This window comes from Eretmochelys imbricata, chromosome 7 (genome assembly GCF_965152235.1).
Source record: "Eretmochelys imbricata isolate rEreImb1 chromosome 7, rEreImb1.hap1, whole genome shotgun sequence".
Lineage (NCBI taxonomy): Eukaryota > Metazoa > Chordata > Testudines > Cheloniidae > Eretmochelys > Eretmochelys imbricata.
In genome coordinates, this window is record NC_135578.1 from 64,307,163 (window position 1) to 64,329,989 (window position 22,827).

Sequence of the window (22,827 nt, forward strand, 5' to 3'; positions counted from 1 at the left end):
TTGTGTAAAAGGAAACTGATATCACGCATATTCTGCCAATATAAAAGCAGGTGAGGCTCAGTGGCAGTCAGTTTCAGTTTGTGCCATGTGCAAGAAGATAAGAAAACATAAAGATCCAAGAATGTCAGGCACGTAAGGGTTCTCTATGTTTTACAAATGGCTGGAAATACTGAATGCACTTTGAACCTTTGTATAAGGTATTCTCTATGAAACAACAAGACCCAAGGAGCCAGTCATTCGGGGGTTTTTTGGAGGCTTGTATCTTTTGACTAAAAGTATATAAAATTGATTGACCTCCGAATGAATCACTCCAATTTTTTTTTTTTTAAGCAGGCATCTGTTGTTTAAATTTTGTATTAACACTACAGTGGTCTTGCCTCTTCTAATTCTCACAGCATTAAAGTGATTTTACGAGAGCTAGATTTCTTTCTTCTTTTGTTTTTCTTTTTTTTTTTTTTTCTTGAATGCTCTATATAAGCAGTTAACACAAGGTGCGAAATGCTGGTCGGTGGAATCCTGTTATGTATTATAGATGGCTGCTCTGATCTTCTATTAAACCAAGATAAAGTTAAAATATATGGGCTTTTAGGGTAAGGCAGGTACATACTTTGGCACAATGAAGGATATGCTGCAAAGACACTTGGTTTAACCTTAGTCTTTTGATAAAAAGAAGGCCAGGCTGAGATTTTACACTGCATACAGCCTTTAAGATATTTCTTTAGGGGTACAGTAACCCTCTGAGGGAACTGTAGAGCTTTGATTTTTCCTTGCTTTTCCAGTTTAATCCAAGGGCAGCATGTTATCAGTGCTTTCCCACAGATACCTGTTGTTATCACTCCTACTCTCTACGACCATAATGTCAGCAAAGCAAAGTGAGGAACTAGGTTAAGGCTGTTCATATTAAAGCCCATGGAAATCACAGAAAATTTTTTTATTGACCTTAGTGGGCTTTAGATCTGGAGCATTAAGCTGTTCATATTTCATGCTTCAAGGAGCGAGCTGATGAAACGGGACAGGAAGAAAGCTTTACCTACATGCACAGCATTGCACAACTACTTAGGTGCCTATATAGACTTTGGATATAGGACAACGCCAGAGGAAGGACACCAGATTTGCTGGGCCTGGTATGGCAAATGGTATGTTCTGACATGGTTACTGCATACAGGAGCGCCATGTTGTACATCACTGTGCTCCCACACAGTGAAAAGTAAGAGCTAATTTGTGAAATCCATAATCAAATTTTAATTTATAGTCAGGTTTATTTTTGGTTCTCCTGAACCTTGTACATATTTGTGGTTCAGATTTTAGTCCTCTCCCATTCATTTAGCTCCGTTTTTCAGATCCCCATTCCACATTGCTGTCTCAATTTACTATTCACTCTTTTTATTCAAGCCATTAAACAGTTACTGGCAAACTGCTGAATGAAAAGTTAAAAAAAACCCCACCAGACGATATTTTCCTCTTTCGATTTAACAGTCCACTTGACCTCTCCACACATCCCGGCTATATGAAGTATCACTGGGGTCTGAAAAAGGAGCTTTTATTCCAAGACTTTTAAGATAGGGATGGGGAAAGAAGGATTAGACAAGGGCCAAAGTTCCAGGATTTAGAATAGAACTCCCTCAACGCCCACAGTTATTCTGTTCCAGGGCTACCTCCTTTGAGAGGACTAGTACAATGAAGAGAAGCACAGAAGGCACTGCAGCTAGATAATGCAGAAACACAAATTCTCCAATCAGATACGTTGGGAGTAAGTATCCGCTCAAGTAGATTTTACACACTGGTGTTGTATAGGGTCTTATTATCCTGGTACCTTAAATGATAGGAAGGAGCAAAAGTGAGAGAGAGAAATCTGCAAGTGGATCGCTCACAGCCTGACCTGGACAGCATCATGGGTTACCCTTTCGATATGGGATGTTTGATGGTCTAATGGTTACAAGTTGGTGATCGGAAGTTGAGAGATCTGGGGTTTTAGTGGCAACTATAACACTGATTTATTATGAGAACTTGATCAGGTCCCATATGCCCTGATGTTCAGTTGTGCTGAGCACTCACATCTCCCACGGAAGTAAGTAATTTCTCTGTACCTCAATTTCCCTATATATAGTCATATTAATACCCTTCTTTGTGAAGTACCTTGAGATGAAATGCACTTGAAAAGAATGTGTGATAAGGATAAGTTGATACTGGTCAATTTCTTTGATGTACTGGATAAACAGAGGTTTCTTCTTAATATAAAATGATATAAATATGATTTTTTACTTCTGTGCTTTTCTTCTTGAATAAACATACAGTATCTAGAAAGGAAATTGCCATTCCTTTTTGAGTGGTCCTCCGACAGTTCCTTTAAGGTGAAACATATTAAGCCAAAAGCCATGTCTTTTTTGGGTCCCTTCTTAAGAGTAGTATCACAGTGCAAATTGTAGCGTTAAGCTTTTCCACACCCATAGTTCTGGGCTCGATGAATTGGTATAGATTGTCCTTGTCTTAATATGTTGTAAGCCAAAGCATAGCAGTCTTTGGCCTGCTGCCTGAGAGAGGGTTTTGACACCAGTTACAGAGAACATGGAGGAAGAAGTAGCAGCAGTAGAAAGAATAGACTACAATTATGTCATTTTGTCAAACTGTACTAGGAATCTGTCCTGTTGTTTTTGTGAATTACACACTAATGGAGGTTGCCCCTGTGTGGCTGAATACACTGCAGAGTGATCAATCACTGTTAAGAACAGTGCAGTTCGTACATGGTCAAAAACCAAACAAAGAGTAGCCTATATTTAAAATGAGTCTCCTAAGCCACACCCACAACAGAGCCTGTGGTGTAGTTAACTGTGTGCATGCTTCCAGCTGCATTAAAGTTCAGTGGGAAAAATATAATGTACTTGTATGCTGAGTACTATACTAAAAATGAGAACAGGGCCCTTGGTGGTTGCTTTCCTCCTCTGGATTGAGAAATCTTGTGTTTATTGTGTATAGCACATTTGACAGGAAAGAAGGTTATGTAGTGCATAGGCAAGGGATTCTGCAATATTCACATCTTACTTCTTCATAGCAGAGTCCTATAAATCTAATCTAGACGCTGGATGAAATTGTTTCCTTTCTAAGAGCAATGGGAAGTATAGATTTCACCCTAGAGAAACCTAATTAGAGTCATTACTTTGTTTTCCGGTGCCAAGTGCCAATTTTTATCTATTTTTTAAAATATACATTTCCAGTAAAATTCCAATCAATATCTTCTGGAATTTATAAACTGAGGAAATAACCTTTTCTTTACTCCAATTATTTCAGTCCTCATTTAAAGCATGCTTTAACATGTTTGTGCTGAGGGGGTTTTCCTTAACAAATTTAATGGATAAGTCCTATTAAACCATCTTACCATCTTCTTGCCAGTACAAGACCATTCAATATGGGAAGTTTCAAGAGAACTTAAGGGAATTATGGGTTTGTGCTCCTACGTCCCTTAGGCACTTATGAAAATTTCTCTATTTCTCGGGCTTTGTCCAGTCTGTTTTCAAATATCTCTATTTAGAGAACCCTGCCTAGGTTCTTGCCTCAATGTTTCCCAGTGCCCCTTTCTGATTCTCTGATTTTGCCTTTAGCTTGTTTCCCACCCCAAATTTTTCCTTCCCCTTCTGCAGCTCCTTGTTGCCATACTGAAGGGCAGATAAATGTATACATCTTACAGAGACTCCCACGCTATGGTTCATATCAGCAACAAGAGCTAAGGAACGCTTCCTGACACTTCACTCTGACTTTCTCATTAGGATCCTGTTCTTATTCAAGCCAATGGAAAAACTCCCTTTGAGTGGAATAGGGCAAGATCAAACTCAATGACCCCAGAGCTCTCTCAGGCTGAGCTGCAACACTCTTTTGGGATGTAGGACTTAATAATTTTTTTCTTAATCATGTGTGGATAATATGTGTTTTTCATAAACATATATTAGCCAAGTGTAAGCTTCTGTACACATGTTTATATAATACGTATAGGCTTGTTGTTTTATGTACATATACATATATTGAATATATATTTAACTGGTGCATACTTTTATACAATTGCCAAGTAGCATCTTAAATATTAGAAATTGTTTTTCTCAAACAATTTTTTTAAAAAAAACTTACAGGATCTTGGGTCCTTCTCAGTTGCTGTTTTATTTGTAAGCTAGCAGCCCCATCTGCTGGTTGTACTGAGTTTCAAGCCCCTCTGTGGTTTTACTCCCCAGCTATCCTGGGATCTATGCATAAATATATAGCGGTACTTCTCAGCTGCTGTTATACATAGAAATTTTATTGTCAGAAGACAGATTTCTAGCACATTGGTTGCAGTTTAATAATACTCCATTACCTGAAGTATGGCTTTCATAAGCAGTGAATGTTAATTGTTGACAGACCAATTCTAATATGTAAAACACCATAAGTCATAGAGTAAACATCCAAATAAATCAAAAGGAATGATCATGTTGCATCAATAGCCTATTATATATGTTGACTTGATTGCTTATAGAAATAAAGTTAAATACAGTTGACGACATGAAGAAATCAGTAAAATATACCCCTAAGAAAGAGCACTCTCTTTATTAGTGATTCCAGTGATATATTTTACAGATCTCAGCATTATGAAATTATGTTGTCTTCTAAACAAACACACTTAAAATAGAAGCGTCATTTAGTAAATTTACTAATATAATGAACACCCAAGAAACACATAACTAAGATTAAATCTATAAAATCATAGTAAAAAATGGCAATCAACAAAGTAGAGCTGGAACATAATTCACTGATATGGAGTATTAGAGAAGTTCTGTATGTCATTTTTAGGTAAACGATGGCAAAAGAGAGGAGGCAAAGTAACACAATAATAATAAGAAATGGATATGTGCTAGCTAACTCCGATTATAGCTGCAAAAGCAACTGCACAAAGAATTAATGCTAAAACATCTGCCAAAACATACAGTAGTTCGGCTACAATTGATTGTTGCGGGGGAGCAAAGGCTCACAATTTCTTAAGAGTGGAAAATAAAGTGTAAGCTAAGAAATCTAGTGGTGATAACTAATGACAACATTACTTACAACGGTGATTTGATCTCTAACAGAAAAAGTACTCTAAAGGATGGATGTATGTAGCAGGGATCATATTTTTCGTACAAAAACAAAATAGAATCAAGATGCCTCTGTGAAATAACAAATTACTGTTATACAGTCCCACTGATTAGATCTCTAACAAAAATATTACACTGGTAACACTCTAGTACCTTCAGAGGGTAGACCAGACTACTTAGTGTTGGTACATGAAGGAAATAGACGTCATTTCACATATATCTAATGGGAAGCTAACTATAATTTTATAATATGGAGATCATATCTCTATATGGCAAACAGCAAAAAACAATATAATACTGAAACCACTGCCAAAGTACAATATTAGAATGGATTATTATTTTTCTTTTGTTATTGCAGTTATGCAAGGAACTCAAACCTGCTTATTTGACACTGGCCACGGGCATGAGTGGGACTATCTGGCCAAGTCACATCTCTTCAAAAGGAGCAGATTCAGGAAGGAAAGTTCATTAAAGATGTGTGTTACATGGAACAGAGTTTGTTTTCATTAATCAGGTTGGGGTGAGAGTTTGGCCAAGAGCATCAGGAAGTGAAGGAGACAAGGTGGTAGTATGGCCAAGCTGAAAACAAGGCACTGAAAGAACGGAAGAGGAAAAGGGCTTGGGGTGGGGGTGGGGGGTGGAACTGTGGCAGGGCTCAGGATTGCCATGGAACTGAATTAGCAGCTCAGGCTGTCTAGACAGAGCCTAAGAGAACACTTCAGTTCTCAGTATTACAGCTGCTAGAAAAGGCCCATATGGTCTGTAAGCACTGAGAGTCAGGTATCTGAGTATTCAAAATTAGAAACACTCATTTTCAGAGCAGGCAGCACAAGATGGGGAAAAGACGACTGACCAAACCAACACAACAGAAGTCTATGAGGAAACCCGATAAGATCTTTGGCCATTACATAGGTCCTGATCTTGCTCCCACTGAAGTGAATGGGAATTTTCCTACTGGTTTCAGTGGGATCAGGAGGCCAACAGAGTCAAGAGGGAGAAGCAGTAGCTGTTTCCAACACAAAGACAGGGACTATGCTAGCTTTAATGAGATTTGTGGGTAGGTTTTCTCCCTAAAAGTAAACTATAGCAAATGCAAACACCACAGGATGCCAATAGGTTTAGAGTGTTGCTGCCTGATTTTTTGAGAGTGAGATTCCAAAAGCATCCAGAAATCCAACTCTCAAGGGACACTGACAGCTGTCAAGGAAGACATCTTCCAAGAGCAAGTTGCTTGGCGTTCTAGCTCTGAGGTATTTATTTGCTCCTGTGAGATGAGGTGGAAGAGGGAAGACCAAAGAATCATGTGCCGAAGATGGATAAAAACTACTTTGTAGACGTATAGACTTTATAATTCCTTGTGGGCAGAACCTTAAGGATATCAATATTCTGTAAGGGATATGTGGGACCTTGGAGCAGGCTGCGTAAGCCTAAAGCTTCTGCTTATGCATTTCCTCAAGAAATGCCTATGACTAGAGATGTATTGACTCAAAACCAGCTGCTGACCTATTTGGGAGGAGGAGAGTGCTCACTACAACCGTGGATGAGTGAACTGCAGTATCAAAAGGAATCAAGCCATCAATCAAAATAAGCTTCGGATCTTGATCTGGTCCTAGAGATGGAAACACTAGAAATCCAGAATCCAAAGACTGAACATTTAATCTTCACGCCATTGGAAGAGAATGTGTTTGGGATTACAACCGGAAAAGTCATGATAGTACCACCTAGCAAGACAAATCTGAAGGTATAATACCACTATAATGAGAGAATGACTCGATATGCTGATTATCTACACCACAGGCAGGGATCCGCAACCATAGGAAAGGTGACAATTTGTCACCATGCTATCCAGGATAGAAATAGGTATGCTTCATCTCTTCAGTGATGGTTCTGCTGGACAGGAAAGCCAAAATACAGGGGGAGAAGAAGAGGGCAGTATGGGCTGGTGATAACTGGAAGCACTCAAGGAGTAAAAAGAATTGAGTACCAAAGAAGAAACTGCAGTAAAGACCATGGGGTCGGGGAGGGAGCTCTTATGCAAGAATTAAAATGATATTTCCTTTTTAAGGAAAGCAACACATTTATGTTTAGCCCAGCTAAGGGAGTACTAAGGATTGCAGGTGTATTTTGGATCAGGAACAGTAAATCATGGATGCACCGGACTGATAAACACATGAAAAACATGCTGAAGGGGCCAGTGCCAGTTAGTCATAAGAATAACAGTATTTCATCATATAGAATGTCACAGTGATAGCAGGTAAAGAAATATGGAATCATATAAGACGACCAAGCAAATCCCTTTTAGACCTTGGGCTTGATTCACCTTTGCTCTCCAAGTTTTGTCGTCATTTACACCAGTTCAAAGCAGTGTAAGTGGTTTGCCACACAAAGTGCAGGGCAATGGTGAATTGCCAGGAAGGATATTGCAGAGTAGATGTGATTAGACTATTCTATTCTATGTACGTTCTTATATTGCACTTATCACCTTTGTATCTGAGCAACCTTTCAGTGGGGGCATTTAGCAAAGTGACTAATAAGTCACATGTGGTTTGTTCCTCATCCTGTCTCCAGAGACAGTTACTACTTACAACTGAATGAAGGAAACAATAAGGCATACCCTGTTACCAGAGCTAGAAGTACTACTGACTAGAGTTGTGCAAAGTATTTGTAATTAAATGCCTAAAATTTAAAGATTACATATTTTCAAAGAAACTTTTTCTTTGGCATGCAAATATTTGGAGCCAAATGGGCCCATTTTCAAGGGCCAGTTTTTGAGCAAAATCAGGCCTTTTAAAAAGCAAAAATAGGTTCACATTTGCGCAGAGCTGGCTTTTGCATAAAAAAAATCAAGCAAAAATTCATGTTTCAGTGCAAAAGTAACTAGTCAGTTTAAATAACAAATCATTTGAAATCACATAATAGGATGAACAATTCTGTGTGGAATACTCAAAAACATCCTGCACCCAAAAATATAAAATCAAATAAAATGTGGATTTAGCACAAGTCTGCTCTTTCCCAAATAGTGGAAAACTTGTTGATTCGCTCTTTGTTCACAGTCAAAGTGAGAAGACATTGAGAGCAGGGCCAGACAAAGATAGCATTTGATACCAAAGAGGCAATCTTTGGATTTTATAATACAGAAGGTATTTTGCTAGCAGATATTAAAGTAAATGTGTACACAGTACATAAGTTCCTGTAAAACATTGTTAGTAGTCAGTTCCTTAATTGTAAGCTTTTCAGGGCAGGGATATACCTTCTTTTGTTCAGAGATTTTGGTTGGATAGTTTTTTCTAAGAAAAATTGATGGAAGAATGGATACAACACCAATTCCACTAGCTTGTGTAAACTCCACAGTTATTACAAGGCCCTTTGAAGATTCTGGGAATTATTTCACACATTTCAAAATACTAACTGGATGTGGAAGCCAACAAAGTATAGCCTGCTCTGCACTGATGTGCATCTCACCCCACCGTTCTGCCCTCTGAGCATGTCAGTTTATTCTTTGTATGCCAAACGAGAGCAATTGACACTTTTTACCCCTTCCACCAATATCCTCACCAATGCACATCGAAGGAGCATGAACTCTCTCTCTCTCACACATGAGAACATCAGGAATCGTTCCCATGGTATTACACCAGTGTCAATAAAAACAATTAGGGGAGAAATAAATTTACCAGTAAGGTATAGGTTTGTGGGAGTGACTCTGAATGTTACTTACAGATAGGAGGGAACCATCCCTTTTAATGTAACAGTGCATTTATTCTTTGATAGAAGAATCTTAGTTTTAGTAGCCCATGAGGATTTACCAGCTAAGCTAATATTTTACTTGATTTCTAAGTTGTGATTCACGTCACACCTACTATCATTATCAAAAGTCTGAGGAAGATGTCTCCTCAAATACATACTATTTAAGGAAGAGGCTAATTATAAAAAGAACTGAGAGCAGAAATAAATGACAAATGCTAGTCTGTTCTGTAAATGGTTTGCTAAAAACAGTGCAAGACCAATGATCTCGTGGTACATTAACAGGAGATAACTTTCGCTTCTAGTTGCCATTGTTTTCTCTAGTAGCATAGCTACCGTAATGCAAAATGCCTCTCCATATTGTACCAACTATGTTAGACAACACACATCACCACTGGAGTTTAGAGAATAAAGATAATGCCACGCACATTGCAATGCAAATGGTGATACATTTAATGCAAACAAAATCTTCTGGACAAGAACAAACAAAGGAAATTGCATGACAAAGCTCAGAAAAGCTATAAGGTTTTCTAAGATTTCTGGTGGCAGTTCTTTCACAGGAAAGATGTTCTGTATTTCAATTAGAGTTCAAAAGGGACTAAAAACTACAGATGATTTTTTAACTATTTTCTTCAGAGATCTATACTTTTAATTCCAGTGTTGATATGCGTTTGACACAGTCAGTATGATACAAAGAGGCATTTTGCATTATCAATACTAAATACATTAGCAAATACATGCATGTTTGTTTATTATTCTGATTTAGATGGCTTTCCTTATAGTTTGTTATACTGCACCATATTCCATTCTGTACTGGATTTTGACCACAATGCATTGTACTTCAAGCACAATTTGGAAGACTCAGGGCCAAGAGATGTGTTTTCCTATATATTTGATTGAAAACATTCTGAATCTATGCAAATACATTATTTAAATCTTTCCTAAGAGTAGGAAAATACTCAACCAATGACAGCTGCATCATGTGGCAAAGTATTATAATATATTAGGAATGCAGTCATTATAGATTAAATGTTCAATTGGATTTGAAGACAATTTGAAAGGAGGGCAAGAACAGACTATAAAGTGTCTCTGTGACCAGCGCAAGGTTTTATGGAATAGTTTTCCACTGATTTTGGTCCAATATTAACGTAAGACCATGCCCAATCACATCACAACAAATTAGTTTCAGACACAAAATGGTAATCAAGTTGGGCGCCTATCCTGAAAGTGGAACTAAGAACTTCCCAGCATTGATGTGCTTCTCAATCCTGCAGCTGTTTCTAAAAGCTTCCTCCCAAAGGCACATTTAGAACTAAATTAAATGCAACTTTGACTTAATTAACGTTTTAAATGATAATGAATACAGTGTGGATTCAGATGAGACATTTACATTGTGTTGTAAAACTGATAAAAATTTAATAACTCTTTGTTAATAAGTTATGTCTCTTTAGACCCATAAAGCCTAAGGCATTCAACGCTCTAGTCTAGGGTCTAAGCTAGGTTCCTAATGCAGGTGGAACAAGGAGGCAGAAGACTGACTTGACATTTGCTCTAAGCCTGCTCTGGATCAAGCCTCTGCTTGTTCATAAGTACTTTATTTCATATAGTAAAGGTCAGATTTTGGGCTCAAGGCAGGGCTATGACAGAAATGCTCAAGTGGAAACCAAGCTGGCCCTGGCATCTGTCGCTTGAGATAGCTCAGAAGCAGGAGAGACGGAGAGCTAACTGGCTAGCATCTGTCCTACACCAAGGAGGTAACAGGAAGAATCTGCTGCCTGGTGGTAAGAAACTGTCAGGGTGAGTTTCATGACAACCAGCCACACTCAGGAAATAAAAATGCAAACATAATTTCCATGTCACCTTGCATAAGGTCCTCTGCTAAACTCACTCCACAGGATGCAGACAGCATCTTTCCTAGCTTGTCCCCATCAAGGCAAGCCCCTCACTAGTCACTTCTCTGTGACCCTGGTAAGAAACACTACCCAATGGAAAGGCCTAAAGGAATTTAAAAAGACTTCTTGGTCTCTTTTTCCCCCTCTCAAGTCTTCAAAAAAAGATTTGCTGCTAAACTTAGCAGTGCCTGAGTCTTGTGTTGAAGCTACTGTATGTATTTTTTTGCTGCACAGACATCACGAGTCAGGCAGAGCACCCTCACACCAGCCCACTGGTAAACACTGCACCACAAAACTCATTTGAAAAGGCATCTGCTTCATTATTCATATATTCTGGTCATGTAGAACAACTAGTCAGGTTGTCTTGCTTTTACTATTCTACTGGTTGACAAGGAACAGCTGGGTTGTTGTTTTTTTCTGCTCCTGCATTTCTATAAATCACTATTAATCTATATCCTCATATTATCCCCAAATGAACGGAAAGCCAAATCATTTAGCATTGCACAGGTTTAAATTTAAATATGCACCTATAAAAAGGATTCATTTTCCATCTTTATGAGAATCCAACACTGACTGTGTACTGGAAGTCAGATATTTGAAAAATATTGTTTCATCTTACTTTTTTCTATTGTAATTAGTCTAAAGTAACAAGTAATATTTAAACTGTTGGATAATATCCTTTACACAGAGATGGATGAGAGCAAAGTGTGGTGAGAGAGCTAAACTCTGTTGCTAAACTTGAGAGACAGCACGCCATATGATTTTAAACTTCTAATTCTTATTTATCTGAACATATGCACTGCGTGCTCGCACACACACACACACACACTGCACATAGTGTGCAAGGAACAAAGATCACACTGGTCCAAGGTTTAGTTCATACAGTATATATCCAAGATTGGTCCAGGGATGAAAAAACACTGCTAGACTGAGGGATCAATGATAATTTTAAGGTCAGCTAGCCCATGAGCTAGAAATGAACACTCTAGGCCACACAAATGCTGAACTTCTTGTACATGTGCATCAACAGACTCGCTCACATGCACTCTTTCACATCCCTCTTTCAAACATGCACACATATGGACAGAAACTATTTGCTCTTAAAAGAGGAACAAAAACTTCAGAGCAGCAGTGTCTTCTCCCTTTTGCACTCACTCTCTCTTATAAACAAATCCACACAATATAGAGTATACAGGGCTGGAATTATTTTCCCTTCTGATCACTGATACTAAATAATTCTTTACAACCACTGGTTTTGTCTGAAAGCATTCACACTGCTCTGCCTAAACATTCCTAACCTTGAGAAAGCAGGCCCTACATAATCACTTCATTCTGAGCACCATCCTGCTTTTACTTCCTACTTTAATTCTGGTATGACTTTTGTATTGAACATCTCATATCTCCAAAACATTTCAGACTATGTAGTTTCAAGATTTTAGCTTCAGCTTTTGTTTTCAGTGCCACTAAAATCTTGTGAATGAAGAGGTACAGAAGATGGCAGACTGATTGATATGATTCTAAAGTTCAAAGCCTCGTCATCATTGCAGAGTTAGATACACTTTCAGGAACAGTATACCATTCCAAGCACTGGACCAGTGACCAGAAAGAAAATATTTCAATGTCTGTATGTACCTCTAGCTATATATTAGGAAGTTAGTGAGGGAGGAAATATACTGAGGCAGTGGTGAGAGGATTACTCATCAGCAGTAAGTGCAAATGTCTAGCATCTGACAGAGGTGCAGACAACTCGGCTGAGAACTGGTTCAGAGAAATCATTGTTCCAACATTCAGCTCTGGAATGATGGTTAAAACTCTATCAATCAGGGAAGCTGCAGGCAGTACTGCATGACAGCTTACAAAAATATACAAATCACTCTCCCCCAACCCCCAAAACAACAACAACAACAAATAAGCTTAAGCATAAAACCAAGGAGTAATTATGGGGGTCTTCTTTGTCTGAAAAATACATCTCATGGAAACTGGTTCTGTGGTTTGAGAGAACTCCAGGGGCCTGGGACTACTATCAAGAATGCCCTGCCTCCAGCACCTACCAACTCAGATGCCACAGTGAGGAGCATAGTATAAGAACCTACATAGAACAGAACAGCCCTGGGACCTACGTAAGTATTTTCCCTGTGTGTCATTTCTTTCCATTGTCTTGTTTTGTAATACTTAAAAGGGCATTTAGGTGACATCAGCTTTGTTGACAGTAGCTTAGTCTGTGCATAGAGCTAATGAAAATAAATTGGTTTTATTATCCAGTAGCACTAAAGATTACATTTAAGATGCTGTTCTGTATGGTGCCTTGATTTTTATTGTGCTGGACTTTCTAGCATATCTATGTTATTTAATATTGATTATTTCCTTGGTAAAATTGAATGCTTATTATAACATACATAAGTATGTTTTAAAATTATTTCTAGGATTTTTGAAGAAGATGTATACAATCCTGTAGATTTATCTAGGAGAAACATCACACACATTTTGGCCCTCAGTTACACAAGAATAGATCCAAAATAATTCTGTCAATTTCAATAGTAACTGAAGGAAAAATTTGTCCCACTGGAGGAAGGAATAATTTTTTTTGGAAATAGCTTTATGTAAGTCAATTTCCTCCCCACAGAGTGGTTCACTGGGTTACTTCACAAATGTTGGATGTTCATGACAAACACTGCATGATTTGTCTTCTCTCTGGGTTTGAATTAATAAGCTTTTTATTGTGTCACTATGCCCTCATTTTAATTGTCCTTTTATATTAGTCTCATTAAAGGAATGTCAGGATAGAACAGGCTAACACTAACATTCTCCAACACTACAGAGAGGTTGGGTCATTTCATAAAACTGAGTTAGAAAAACATACCCATCTTATCATAATCACTTACTTAACACCTAACAAGCATATCCTGGGGGATCTAAACCAAATCCATCTTTCCTCCCTCAACAGATCCCATCGATTTTCCCCCTCAACCTCTCCTTTCCCAATACACTGATGGCATACAGTCTGCTTTTTGTGCAACACAGAGAGGAGACAGCATGAGCAAAGAGGGGGTCACTGGGCCATGTGGAGGGGAAAGGTGTCTATGGGGTAACAATAATAATAGTACTAGTATCCCCAACAGCACATGCACCTCTGTCCCTTCTGTGGCTGTAGTGAAGTGCACACAGCTGGAGAAGGAGTTTGGAGAACAGCATAGTATCCGGCATATTCCCCTTCAGAACAGTGTAAGTTACATGAAATCTGGATCACAAGTTACGGCTACCTTGAGCAGCACTAACTCCTCAAACCATAGTTTTTCCATGCTACAGAGGGGGTATACATTAGTATCTAGCAAGGGAATCCATTGCCAATATAGAATGAAATAACCATGCTACCTCTGTAGCACGCTCCATGTCACAGCAAGCACAGGCCAGCATGGCTCCTAGCCCTCCACGAGAGCAGGTATTTCTGTCCTTAAGCTGTTTTATGGGTGAAATGGCAGCAGACAAGGAACTGTGGATTTTAGGCATCAAGTCCCACCTTTTAACATGGAAAGCAGACAGCAGCTGCTCCCATGCAATGATATGTGCACTCATTTAGAAGTCACTGAATCATTAACATTCCAAATAAGAGAAACAAAAAAACTATGCCTCCTTCTTACTGCCTGCAGCTTTTAATCTAACCGGTCAGTTAGGAACCCAGGATTTCAAAGTTTAATCAGTTTGGTAAACCTAGACAAAGACATGCATCTTCTAACTATAACCCACTGGTCAATACGTGTTCCTCTCTGTGCCTGATCCACAGAAGATGTTAATCTGTTACAACCCCAGTTACAGAGCAATGCTCTTTAGTTCAAGATGCCGAGACCCACGCTTTTCTCTGTAGGTCCCCAATCCATGATGGTGGCCAAGATTGCCGCCATCACACAAATATTTCTAAACATAGCCAGGTGCATGCTGAAGTGTATTTCCTGAGGAAGGGAATTACACAGATATCGACCCACTTCCATGAATGCCCTTCCTTGAGCACCTGCAAGCCTAGATACCACGAAGATGGGCATGGTAAAATAACCTACATAGATTAGAGCAGAGCAGTAAACCTTTACTCTTGGACCATCAATTTCTGAGGAATATCAGTCATACTGTGATTTGGAGGCAGTGAGGTGGTTCTTAAGTTAACCTGTGCCTCTTCCATTTAGGACTTTGTACATATTAACTAATTCTGTGAACATCACCATGCAGTTGCCACAGTCTGTTAAGCACAGGTCTCATGTGGTCTTGTTCCATCAAAGAAGTGGTTTCTTCCTTTTGAATTAGCCCAGGTTTCCAGGTACCACTCTTCACCTCAGTGTTGGTGCATCTCCAAAGCAAGACTTGGAAGCAACACTGAATTGCTGTGTATTGTGTCTACCTACAAAATGCAGTTAAAACACAAAAACAAAAAACTGCTGCTCACCTTATATCGCCCTACATTTGCAAAAAACACCTCTTTTCTTTTGGACGGTTGCCACCAATGCCAAAAGAGATGTTGGTGTATTTATAGCTAATCAAAATGTGATTTTCATAAACTGAAAGTTCAGTAAAATTCAATCTAGTAAATAAACAGAGAAATAATCTCTTACACTTACAGTGCAACATATACTGTAAACTCCACTTCCTCTACAAGGGCATACAATTAGCACACAAAAATCCCATGTACATCAATGAATATGTAACTTGATACAGCCATAAGCTTCTACTTAGCACCAGATCCCTATAAATACCGTTAATTCTTATAATCGTTATTCACTGTTTGAAGACGCGACAGACAATGGTCTCTGATTTTATTTACCTTGAAAATGGAAAGCCTGCTTTTATAATAAAGTACAAATAAAATAAAATAAAAATAAAAATGAAAAACACATAAAGCAATCTTAGAAGCACACCAGCTCAACTGGGGAAACCATGACCAAAGCAAGCCCTGTAATAGTATAATGACCTTTAATGAGTGTCTTGGGAAACAATACAGTTCTAGCATAAAAGACAAAGGGCAAAACTCATCATGGCTCCACTGACACTAATTCAAAATGATTTTCTGAACAACTAAAGAATGTAAGAGAGGTAATCTGATCTACCAATCTGACCTCACTTTGATTCCAGGGCCCTGCTGCTGCCATTTCTAATTGTCAAACACTCTAAATTTCACATCTGCTCATATTTAATGAAAAGCCGACTCTCACCACCATTCTTTGAGTTAACTAGCTCTGTCAAGATGGGCATCATCCGACCCCTCTGCAAAGCAAAGAAAACATGGTGATTTCTATTGAAGCCCTGCCAGTGGAATTTAGTGTGTGTGAGAGAGTGTGTGTGTATATATATATATAGGCCTATGCTGGTTTGTTAAGGGCCTGAACTGATATTGATTTTTCTTACTTATTATTAATGGTCAAAGGTGAGTGGTCTCACATGGGGAAGAATGAGATCTCTTGATTTGACGGAGTGACGACGGGGCGGGGGGAAAGGCCGATGAAACAGAGGATGCTAAAAATCCCTAGAGCTGTCAATATCCCTTAGATTCAGAATGCAACATGGGTCTAACATGTTTCCAAAAGTGTTATTGAGGGCAATGATTTCATACACAGGATGTTTTTGGTTGAATAGGCAATGAAATCAAAACCAGGGTTTTTCCCCTCTACAGCCTTAAGTGAAGTGAAAAGCTACACTAACTCTTCAAATTAGGGTTTCTCTTTGCTTGCCAGATGATACTAATGGTAGAAATGTCACCCATTTGTAGGGGACATATTCATTTAGTGCTGTCTGTTTGCTGTTAACAGCAGTACCAGGACTCAACCACATAATCTCTTTTCACGAGACTGCATTAATGTAAAAAATATTGTGGGCTGTGTTGCAGAGACTAGGAGATTATATAAGTAAATGTGTCTGCAGTAACTCTCAGTACTGGAAGATTCTCATTCACTGTTCTAAGCACAGGGAAGTTAGTTTTACTGTACACCATAGTGACACAGGGCTCAATAAAGGGTGCAACCTCTTAATATAGAGCAAAGGAGTTACTAGTGGAAATTGTCACCCGTTGGACATGATGCATTAGAGATGACTAACTGGAAAAAGAAAGACAACAGCTATGCTGCATACGCCTTATGGCAGTATGTATAGTACATACAGGTCACATCCCCCAGCATGCGTATAAATAGCAATATAGATGGTGAGACACTGCTTGGGCGAGTTGGGTAAAGACACGCCTAAAGCCTTAGGGTATACAGTCTACACAGCTTTCTACATGCCCAAGCAGCACCTCCCCAGTCTATACTGCTATTTGAGCAGTGTAGTGTCCCGCTGCCTCCCTATTGCCCAAGTCTTTCCCCATTGCAGGGAAAGACTCTAGCAGTGGAGAGAGCCTTTCTCTGCTGCCTCTCCCCTGCCAGAGCCTTTCACTGACATGTCTAGCTACACACTGCAGTGTGGACACAGCCTCTGTTTCACTGTGGCATGTAGCCGACATATGGCTGCCAGCGGTGTGCAGTATAGACATAGCCTCAGAGTGTACCTCACTGGTACACAGAGAGGGTTTGCATCACCAAGAAACCCCACTAGATAAAGCTTCAAATGACAAGGCTTTTATGTTTCTGTGCCAGGAATCTGTGTCTCTGGATCAATGGATCACAGACCAAAATAGCTGGATCCCAGGCATTCCACAGGTGTGACTAAACACTGTATTTATGTTGTATCAAAAAGCTACTGGATGCAACATCCACTAATCCCATTGTACTCAGCACTTGGTGGAGTTCCTGTGTGCCATGCCATACATATCAGGTGATTGCTCTTCCTGATCAAAACTATATCTTTCCTACCAGATCACTCTGATTTTGCCCATCCATTTTGACAGGGAGAAGGAAAACAATCCCTGCCTGAGACATAGTTTTGCCTATTATGGATACTTGAACAGGGTGGCAGTTATTGTCATTAATAATCTTCCTCAACCGCTGACAATCACTGAAGGAACAGGTATGCTTAGGCTCCCAATAATGTAGTTAACAGTCACTTGCATTGCTCCTCCTTCTCTGCTCTGTGTCTTCAGACGAGCATTTTTGGTTTGTTCATGATAGGTGCTAATCACTGTCACCTGCTAGAGGTACATTTTTAAACAGTGACACGCTCCTCCTCTTTTCAGGGGTACTTTGCGATGGACTACATCGCAGGAGCTTGCATCAGGGTAGACTCATTAAAGAGCAGCTGATGATGAAATAGCTCTACAGTGGGTACATTCAACTCTACTAAGCCTTCTGGGGTGTCCGTCTTGAATGAGGACTTCCTTCCTTACAGCAAATGAAGGGCTACAAAGAGCAAGGCTAATGGAAAAAAGAAAAACAACAACCACCCCAACTTCAGCTACAAATTGTATCCTCTATAGGAGGCTTCCACTGCCTACTGTATGCCATTCAACCACACTGCTATCATAACTGCCCACTGAATTAATAGTTTGTTTTTTTTTACCAGTTTGTAGTCACAGATTTAGACAGACTCTCCCCCCCACCCCCGAACCATTAATAAGCCATTTACTTTACTGTTTAATTAATGACAATTTATACTGTATGCATGAAATAAAAACAAAAACATCACCAAGCTGCACAATTAAGGTCCCACATGCTGCCGCAAAGACGCACTATTTAAGAAGCACATTAAGCAAATTAATGAATAAATTAAATGTTGCTATTAAAAAACCCCAAACCACATCATACATAAATATAGAGCTATATTAAAACTAATTCTGAAAAAAAGCATCAGCCCCGTAAAACTCACAGAACTACAATGTACGACACAAGACAGGGATGGTACCACAGACACCACAGACATGGAACAGCATGTGTTGGTGTTAAAACTTACAGGCACGTAAACTGGTGGAGCAATCATTAACAGAGACAGAAGAAAGTGGGAAGGCTCTCTCAAGGGTGTCCATGTTACTATGTACACTGCCTGACATGCAAGAGCAGTCACGCTCAGAGCGTCCGCAATCAAAACAACATGCCAGTTTCATTCTCTTGTAGATGGACATCTTGGCTATAACCATATGTTGGATGGGAGGAGAGGAAGAGCAGCAGGTTAATGGCAAGGTTATATATATATAACAAGGCAGCTGGAAGGTAACTTAAGGGATTTAGTACAGGCCTTAGTTTATGTTTAACAGTCTTGACCCAGGAAAAAAATGCAACGTGATTATTGATAACAGTTTGGCTGCACATCAAAAGTAGGGAAAAGATCAATTACTCTTTATATTCTCCCTATGTCTTATAGGGTGACCGTAGACATAAGGAAGAATTGCTAATTACAATCAGATTTTTGGATTAAAAAAAAGAACAAAAGTAAAAACAGAAAATCCTAAGAACATTTTTTTCCTCTGGCACAATTAACACTGCTGGGCCAAAAAGAGAGAGAAAAATTTAAAGATGTTAATCAATCATATAATTTGGACCTACATTGCTTGTGGCAAACATCAAAGTTATTTTTAAAAAACAGACAGAGAGGCTCTCAAAAGTGCTAATAATTTCTCAGTATTAAACAGTGCCTGAGAAGTTTCTTCATTGCGTTAAATTACATGTTGTTGGAGAGTTACAAGATGTCTTCACAAAACTTCCTGAAAGATTTAGTGACTTTACATTATGCTTTCAGGAACTGAAATTGACTCTCGACAGAATATCAAAATTTGTCCACATGAAAGATTCAGCTAATACTGGCAAATGTGCTTGACATTAAAGTCAATTCACAAATAAGGCATCACCAAAAGCACACAGAACATTGGTCCATTGGAACATGCTGAACCAATCATTGGCATATTTTCTGCTCCAAGTAGAACTGTGATTGAACATCACAACTGTCTTCAGATATCAAGCCAGAAAGCAAATAAATAAATGCTTACTTAGAAACCAACTCAAAAAGATGTGCTAGCAGCAGCAAAATCCATTTGCATCTTTTAAGCAGGGCAACGGACCCAAAAGAGTGATACTATCTTTGTGATGTATTTGCTATAAACGTAACATGTTTAATTTAAAAATTACTCAAAAGTATCAATGCCCAATTTTACCTTATTCACACTTTGGATCTGAAGATGAAAATAAATGCCATTTGAAAATAGTTTCAGATGTTGCACTGAACAGTCATTGTTGGTAATGCCTTAGCATGAACTAGCTTAGTAATACTGCCACTTAAACAGAACATTGACAGCCAAAAGCAAAACCTTCAAATATAAAAGTTGTCAAAAAGGTATAGTTTCTTTGGCCTGTACCTCCCATTAGGAAGTCTTTTTTATGTGACAATGGTGGTGTTATTTAAATTATTTCCCCTCAGTTTTGTCATTTTTGAATGCTACAGTCACCAGGAAAGAGGGATTTATCTCTCTCAAATGGGTCAAGTCCTGTTCTAAGACCTTTGTGACTTGCCATACAGTACATTTGTCAAGCAAGGGTAACGTTATGATTGTGGAAAACAGGCATTGAGGGAGATGAATGAGTGATCTCTTCAGCAGTGACTCCATTCCTCTAAAACGTTAATTGTATTTCTAGTTACATGTTCTTTTAGCATCTTAGTCAAGTTATCTTGCAGCTGTTCAGAAAGTCATCATGCAGCATCAGGCCCGTTCAGTGCATGGTACATCATTCCTCAGAGCTTGGCTTTTAGTATAAAGGGTTCCACTGCAGCTTTTGATCCATACAAATTTAGACAATACAGAAAATTCAAAACAGCATTTGGTTCATCCATATTTCCCTCTCCTAATTCTCCCCAGCATGTACCTTTAAAACTAAAAGTTGGGGACAAAGGAGGGGAGACATTTGTTCATAATCTGATTAGATGTTTCTGTTACACCACTTTTTATTTTATTATTTTGTTTTTCACTCTAACAACATGTGGAGTTCCATAGAAAAAAGATAAAGGGTACTTGTCAGAAACACACTAATACTAGGTGAGGAAGAAAGGAAGACTCGTTTTGGGTTTAAAATACAGCTGTTTTGAAGGATTTTTTCTAATCAAATGCTGTAGCAAAACACAGTATCTGACAATTCTGTAATACTATGTTGTTGGTTAGTAACAGTCCCTGGTTTTCAATTACTTATAGCCATATTTTGTCAACAGAAAATAATAAACTATGACATTTATTAAAATAAAAAAAAATCATTGTTAAGGGCAGGGAAAGATGGGAAGGAAAACTTTTGGAACCATTTTAATCAGACTTAAACCAACGATATGGACAATTTAAATCCTTCTATTCAATAAGGGAAAGTTTGTCAGGTACATCTTAAAACCCACACCTTTCAGGGACTGTTTTTAACTATTATTATTGGTTGTTCTGGAGACCATGCATAATTTTTTGATATTTCACATTGTTAACATGCAAGAAACAGGCTTTAACCTGGCAATAAATGTAACAAAAAAGACTTGCTATAAGGGTTTAAACCAGTATATAAGCAATCACATATTAAAGCAATACATTTTGTAAAGAAAACATGCTGTAATTCTTCATTCCTGTTACACAGTCATTTTACATTCATACCAAATACAATATTGAAATAAATTTAAATTAAAACATGGAATATTAGTAAGGATGATTAGTGAGAAGATCAAAGACAAGACAGAAATGATTAAAGATGGTTCAGCCACACACATACTGTTTCCTGTTAAACCTCCATAAATATTAATAAAAAATGGTAATCAGCAGGGGATAAGGGGCTCTTTTTGTACAGCCTTTTGGATGGATGCTAAATTCATATGATACCTGTAGCAGCTGCATAAAAATCCAATCATTCTCTACCATACCCTTGTAGAAATTATCAGGATGCAGAATGGAACTGTTATTTGCAGTTCTGGTGAAAATAAAAACAGAACATAAAACAACTTAATTTTCTATTTTAGGTTCTTGAAAAACAAATGGATAGAAGGGAATGGCAGCTCTCTCTTCTTGGTAGAACCACCCCCCGCCCCCAAAATAAAACAAAAAACAAACAAAGGACTTTCCTATGTATCTGAAATTGAGCCAGTGAAATTTGGTTTTAATTAATCAAAATGTTGCTGTTCCACTGGCACAAACTATTTGATAAGAGCAGCACACTGAGGCAAGATTTTTAAGCTATTTGAAAAAATGTTTCCAAAACTATTAACATTTTAGACTTCAAATCTCAGTTTTCATTTGTTTTATAATTTTAAAATTGGCACAAATGTTTTTGTTGCAGTTTTTAAAACAGACCGACATTCTTCATTTTTACTTTGGAGGAGAAAGCTGAGTGTCTAGCACTCTGGCAACACCTCATTTTCTGATCACAAAGTCCCCCAAGCTCTGTCAAAATGTCTAGAAGAAAGTACCTAAGATTGTCTGAGTGAGGTGTCATTTAAAATTCACAAAGAGTAATGGGGAATATTTTCAGGCACAAAAGAAAGCAAGGGAAATTGCCGATTGTTCTTTAAATAAGTTGTCAAATAACAGTTCCTTGTCTAGAGCAAGCAGGACAAAGCACCCCTTCTTCTCTGCTGATTGCTTTTTTTTGTTTGTATGTTTTATGTTACCATACAGTCTTCCTGATCTCATTGCTCCACCCGTCACTAACAGTAGCTTTACTCATGGACCAAAATGGTAACAAAAAATAGATCTATGAGGACATCTAGTGGATCTCTATCAAACAACAGCTACTGAAATAGAATAGAATCTGGACTGGAGGTCACTTGATTGGCAGTGAGTAAAAAAGCGCCCAACTACCATTAAGAATTGAAATGGATATGATGTCATTTCAAGTCATCAAGTTCTCATGATCCACAGCAAGTAAAATGACAACAAAGGGGAACTTTACAAAGAAATTATGTTATAAAGCAACTAGCAGCATTAAAGGAAGACCATATTGATTTGATTGCCTTTTGGCGACGTTGGTTAACATCATCAGTCTAAAAAATTGAAAGGGCTTCCCACAGCACAATTTCAGTTTTCTTAAAAATACAGCAGCATGTCAAACTGGTGACAATTGATTTTCTCTTAACACAACAGGCAAGGCTAGCTCTCCATCATTTCACTGTGTTCCAGGGTAATTTCAAGATCACCAAATGCAGCCTGCAAGCTATTTTGCAAGTTTTGCAAATTTCTAACTTTAAGT

General features: G+C 38.4%; 1 protein-coding gene across 6 annotated transcripts in view; it reads right to left on the reverse strand.

The window, feature by feature from the left end:
* KCNMA1 (potassium calcium-activated channel subfamily M alpha 1) overlaps positions 1–22,827 on the reverse strand; it is an 845,861-nt gene that overhangs the window by 102,977 nt on the left and 720,057 nt on the right. Inside the window, exon 19 of one of the 6 annotated variants that reach the window (XM_077820938.1) lies at positions 18,584–18,757. The exons of the other annotated variants lie outside the window; for them this stretch is intronic. Within the exon in view, the coding sequence (XP_077677064.1) occupies positions 18,584–18,757 (174 nt within the window). The remainder of the gene's footprint in view (positions 1–18,583; positions 18,758–22,827) is intronic. 6 annotated transcript variants of the gene reach the window in all.